Genomic DNA, 5,986 nt, shown 5'->3' with positions numbered 1-5,986 from the left:
CGTATCCAATAAATATGCAATCAATTATTTTGGGACCAATCTTTATTTGTTTAGGCTTAGGAACCTTAACCTTTGCCATACACCCACACACTTTTAAGTGTTGGTAGGAAGGATGATGACATTTCCATAATTCATATGAAGTCTCTTCCATTTTCTTGAGAGGTAGTTTAAAGTGTCACTTTATACTAGGTTACCTCCACAATTCCTGAATTAGGAATATATGCGCAAGTAGTAGTGTTGCACCCACACGTCTTGAAATTTTCATATAAGTTCTCAAATATTTATGATAACCCCCATATTTTTGGGTTATTCTTGAACTTAGAGTTCATCAACTCTTTCACAGTTCAATCCATTTATCACTTGGATAATATTCGATTCGAGTGAAAGTCTAAGTACTTTCAAAATAGTTCGTTGCTTCATATGTATGAAAAATCATTTTTCATTCGAAATTGTACTTCAATCAACTATATTAATTTGATCTTCCAAATTAATCAAGGTCATCATTAAGGTCGTCACTAGACCAATAACGTTTTTCCAAGTATAAACCTACTTAATTGGTTCTATCAACTTAATTGGTTCCACGATTGAAGTCAATTTCAATAATGAAGAAGACGAAGCACCTTGATTCACAAGACTTGCAACTTCTCTGAACATATATGATTTATCACATGTGACTTTCACAAAATAATATTATTTATGTCAAATAATAAGGTACATTTCACCTTAGTCACCGAATTCACATTTCAATGAATTAATCAACCATATGTTGACAAGTTGTGTTCTCAAATTTACAATCTTACAAAATGACATACCTCATGGAATTAATTCTAGAGTACTTCATAGTATTCTTCACAATTTTTGCATAAGATCGTTTTTATCATTTACAAATAAATGTCATTCTACAATCATTATTTTTAAGGATATCTGATACCACCGTCGACTATAGACACCATTTGTGCTTTATAATATATTTTCATATTCCAATAATTGGGCAAGCAATTTTCACTTTAAAATAATTAGGACAAAACCACATCTTGTCGCCCTCTTATGCAACTATAATTTTGCATAAGTCATCTCATTTAATTTCATGGAATTAATTGAGACTATCATCATTAACCAATGTTTGTATAATTTTCAAACCAAAATCCATGGACATATACCGGATTTACAACTTCATACCGTATATGTCACTTATTGGATTGATGCATACTATATATGTTACTTATCATATATGCGACTTACCGTATATGGAAGCTTACCAACTTACCGTATTTGACAGCCTACTGTATATAACAGCTTACCGTATTTGGCAGCTTACATACTTACCGTATTTAGCAGCCTACTGTATATGGAAGCCTACCGTATTTGACATCTATGAAATGAACAGACATAATTTTCCATACTCACGGAACATCAAGAGACTATTATCCACATCACAAATCTGTCTTACATGTGGGTATGTATCACGAGGCCACTTTTGCATTAGGATGTTGCCTAATTTTTCTAGTGATTGTTGGAAAATTACACCGATAATTGTGCATATTATATTCACAAAAAACATATCGTTTATTTGCATGAAATCGAAACGTATTCCAACTTACTGAAATTCGATTTAATAAGGCAAAATGAGAATTTACCGATTCCGAAGAATATGAATGTGGAATCTTCTCTTTCGATTCTTGAACGATTGAACTGATTCCGAAGAATATGAAGGTGGAACATTTTCTTTCGATTCTTGAACGATTGAACCTTGCAATACAAATATATAAATTAGATTAATCATTTTCTGAAATCAAATCATAATAAAAGAAAATCAGAAAATGAGGATGAAGATGCAAGTGATGAATTTTTGGTCGAGATAAGTGTTGGACACTTTGTCCTTAAGATGAATTTGCCCAGCATCAGTGCTAACGATTTTTCGACAATCATCTCCTAAAATACAACGACCACGTTGAGCCATAGGAGCACTCCAAATGACTTCGACCAGCGAACTCGAAAGAAATTCCCTCTCTATCATGACCATGATCGTGACTTTGATGCAAATGTTTTATGCAAAACCAAAGTGTCAATTGGAATGAAATGATATGACATTTATGACTTTTCTTGAATGAATAAAATCCAAACATATGGGGTCTATATATATAGTAGTTGAAAAGATATGTCACAAGACACAACCATACCAAGAGACGCATCTCTTAGAATTCATAATGATTGGACATTAATCGTACCCATACCAAGAGTCATGATCTTTTATACGAAAAGTCACATTTTTCCTCTATATATTTCTAGAATATTCTGCAATATTCTATACAATTTTTCAATAATTTCAAGTATTAAGCAGCTTTATATTTGGCTTAATTTCTAATTCACCAAATTAAGAATTCCACTTAAATAATTATGTAAAATTGGTCACAAACAATTTTAGATACAAAATCCCAGCAATTCTTTCCTATTATATATGATCTCAAAACTGTGTTTATTGGGTATATAATCAGAAGTTATCTCATCCATTTGGTTAGGAGAATTTCAGCCATTCCATTGTTTATCAAACACTTTTAGTAGCATATTCCGTTACTTGAGTTCTTTGATGGTATCATGACTTAATTTGTTTTGTAAATGAATTAAGGGTGATACGAGTATTTTCTTTTTTGTTTTGACTTTCAGGATAAAAGTGAGACACATGCTCTTTGGACATGGCATCGGAGTCAGGACATGTACACCGAAGCTGGATATCAGATTTATATACTAAGGCAGCCCAAAAGATGTCCATTTGAATCAAAGGTAATAAAAATTTTTTGGAATGGGAAAGCCGAAAAATGTATTTAACCGTTCTCTGGTGGCCAGTTCTGTGTATGAAATCCGAAGGACATGTGGATCAAAGAAGCTGCAGATGGATTATCAGTTGCATCATCTTGGATATGACCATTATATTTGTGACTTCAGTGTAGAAAGATAGATATAGAACTATGTTACAATGAGAACAAAAGAATTTTTGGCTGATGCTACATCAAACCTGTAAATTTTGAATTTCAAATGGAAATGGAACTTCTGAAAACATATTCCTGCATTCTCTATGTTCTTGTAAAAGATTAACTGTTGAACCACCTCATGTAAAAGCAATTTATTTAAACCTGAAGGGCAGAAGTCTACATGGTTTGGTGAGGTCTATGATACTCGGACTCGGGTATGGGTATCAGGTACGGGTATGTATGTAAGTGTCAGATCTTTTATTTTTTAAAATGTAAGATATGAAAATTTATTTTTTAGACACGAGTACGTGGATACGTTTTTCAAGCTTCAATTTTTTTACTAATTCAATATGTCATTTTGAATAGACAAAATCAATTGTTCACAAAGGAGGAAATGAGTATTGAACAAAAGATTAAGACGAATAAAATATAATTTTGGGGTTTAGTTTTCAATTATATAAGTTAATTATTAAATGTTATATGAAATAGAAAATGGGGGACTTGATTGTAATTTGGATTTAGTGGAGCATTAAGTAGCATTATATGGAATCCATTTTTATTTTATACACGCAGAACCCTAAACTACTGATACAAAGAGGGAAAGAAGGAATAAGGGAAGAAAAGGAAAAGAAAAAAGGAAAAAAAAGAAGAGAAAACTTAGCGTCGTTGCGTTTCTCCACCCTCTCGGAAGTGGTGCTGAGTTTATAGAGTATAAACGGGAAAGAAAAGGAAAAGAAAAAAGAAGAAGAAGCAAAAAACTACGAAGTGTCCATTTGAAAATTGAAAGATTCGACACATATCCCATACCCATACACATGTCGTGTTGAACACGACACAAGTACTCCAACAAACGGACACAGGTACTCCAACCATTTCAAAGAGTCCAAGCATCAAAGGGTGAGGTAGACTATAAAATATTGAATCATATTAACCAAATCAAGAAGATGGAGCTATATTGTTGAATCTTGTTGAGTGCTGCATACTAGCCTAGTCTTCACACTAAAGTTATTTACTTTGCTTCTGGACTTTACATGGCTTGGAATGTAAACGATAGAATGACGAAATATACAGGGAACATGATTGCTTTTATCGACAGGTATGGTGAAGCATTAGATGATTTTGGTGAGTCAGGATCTGCAGTTCCCATGGCCGGTGTTAATCCTCCAGCGCCGAGCAAAGGTGCAGTGGTGGTTCCTGGTGGTGGAGGTGTTGCACTTATAACAGGCATTGTTCCTGGTACCGATGTCCCTCCTGGTGCAACCGACCCTCCTGCAGTGCTGGAAAATTGAAAAAATCCAGGACATAAGAATGTAGGCACGCTGTTAAGGAAAATTAAGTACCAACAAAAAAAGTGAATTAATTAACGGCCAAAAGAGATGATGTTTCACTGCTTAAATGAGATCTGATTATAATTTAGGCATGTGTTCAAGTCAATAACAACTTCTTTGTGAAGTAGTGTTCATATTTCATGTGAAATACAAGAATACATCTTCACAAGAATATTCTAAATGAAAGAAAATGAAATGAAGGGATGAAGATCTCATTTTCCGATCCCGTCTTGTTACTGAATGTCTGATATTCAGTACTAGATTAGACAATATAATGAACAAAATTTTACTTATTTTTCTGCTTAATTGAGATCTGATTATAATTTAGGCATGTGTTCAAGTCAATAACTTCCTCTTTGTGAAGTAATGTTCATTTTTCACGTGACACACAAGAATATCCTAAATGAAAGAAAATGAACAAAATTTTACTTATTTTTCTGCTTATCGTTCAATCCTCCATAATTACCAAACAAGCCATACATAAATCTATACATTATTAAACTCTTGTGCTAAATGAGCAAACAAATTCCTAAGCAGTTCAAGAACATAAGATTCAAGTAATTTGACAGGATGATAAAATAAGTTATAATTGAAGTCAAAAGCATATCCTCCATTTTTCTTGTTTGGAAAAAAAGCAACTTTGGGAAAGTAGTAAAAGATAAGAAAAGAATCCACTATAGTATGATAAAGAAGATTCAAGAACATACCTTGGAGATGATGGATAAACACAGGATCCATAACCTGAATACAAAAATCCCATATCAGAATTAGAAAAAGAAGAAAAACACCAAACATGCACTTACACTGATCGATTGCAGGCCTACTTATAAGTTTTCCAGACTGCCAATCTAGACTTTCGATCGCACATATTGATTCTTATTTCCAATAACCTTACGCAAAAAACGAGAGAGATGATACATACTGGGGTCAGTTTTTGCTATGGTGGCAGTGCCAGAGAAGTAACAGGAGGCAGGGTCATTGTTCCTACGCTGGTAGTAACTGTTGTAGGCGTAGGAGGCATGGGCTTGTATTGTGTTGGGCAAATAGCACAGCCCAGAAGATTGAATGGGTGCACAATCTGCCCCAGCTGCACAGGCAAAGTTTAAACCTGCTAGCATAGCCTGGTCACTGGCGTCACTCCTCACCACACACCACGTGGCTTCCACCACCAAAAAGGGTGGCCTAGTGGTGGTGGTGAACAGAAAGAATAGCAGTGTCACCACCACCGTGGACGGAGGTGCTGCCATTTCTGGTAACTAGAGTGGGTGGGGATGAGGTGGGGGGGAGTTGATTCTCTGTACAGGGTGGTAAGTGAGAATCAAAATGTTCTTTGTTCTTTGTGTTATAGCTGTGTAACTTTTTCTTTTTGGTTCTTTTTTGTGTTGTGCTTTCTCTTTTTGGGTTTGAATGAATTAATCGAGGAATTGATGTATAATCATTTATGGTAGTTTGTGATCGCTCAGAATAATGTTATTTGTCATTAGGTGTGACCATATCTCTGAAACTTATTATTCAATTGAGATTAAATTGTTGATCTTGACATCTAAAAGCAGTAGCATTAATATGAATAGATTGATCGATAGACTGACTCTAATGTCGTCTGAGTTAGTTTCTAATTGCTCTGATTGTATTTCGAAGTTGCAAAAGCCAGTGGACTCAACACTATCGTGGGGGCAAAGTACTCTAATT

At 34.4% G+C, this 5,986-nt stretch overlaps 1 protein-coding gene across 2 annotated transcripts; it reads right to left on the bottom strand.

The window, feature by feature from the left end:
* Positions 1-3,718: 3,718 nt before the first annotated feature.
* LOC111376634 (PLASMODESMATA CALLOSE-BINDING PROTEIN 2-like) lies at positions 3,719-5,782 on the bottom strand. 2 transcript variants are annotated; one of them, XM_022999603.1, is made up of 3 exons: positions 5,193-5,782; positions 5,005-5,038; positions 3,719-4,246 (listed from the first exon to the last, which is right to left on the bottom strand). In XM_022999603.1, the coding sequence occupies exons 1-3, from the start codon at positions 5,542-5,544 to the stop codon at positions 3,997-3,999; spliced, it is 636 nt and encodes a 211-aa protein (XP_022855371.1). In that variant the 5' UTR covers positions 5,545-5,782; the 3' UTR covers positions 3,719-3,996. The 2 variants fall into 2 exon arrangements, with proteins under 2 accessions (XP_022855371.1, XP_022855372.1); XM_022999604.1 differs by having other exon boundaries at positions 5,220-5,779.
* Positions 5,783-5,986: the final 204 nt, after the last annotated feature.

The sequence above is a fragment of the Olea europaea genome, unplaced genomic scaffold (genome assembly GCF_002742605.1).
Source record: "Olea europaea var. sylvestris unplaced genomic scaffold, O_europaea_v1 scaffold1540, whole genome shotgun sequence".
NCBI classification, from domain to species: Eukaryota; Viridiplantae; Streptophyta; class Magnoliopsida; order Lamiales; family Oleaceae; genus Olea; species Olea europaea.
Note: the sequence above shows the minus strand (reverse complement) of the source record. Positions and strands in the feature narration are given on the sequence as shown.

Coding starts and splice junctions, on each gene's coding strand:
- LOC111376634 (XM_022999603.1), bottom strand. CDS start 5,544: ATGGCAGCACCTCCGTCCACGGTGGTGGTGACACTGCTATTCTTTCTG. Junction 5,039..5,192: donor TCATCTCTCTCGTTTTTTGC/GTAAGGTTATTG, acceptor TTTTGTATTCAG/GTTATGGATCCTGTGTTTAT. Junction 4,247..5,004: donor GTTTATCCATCATCTCCAAG/GTATGTTCTTGA, acceptor TCAATTTTCCAG/CACTGCAGGAGGGTCGGTTG.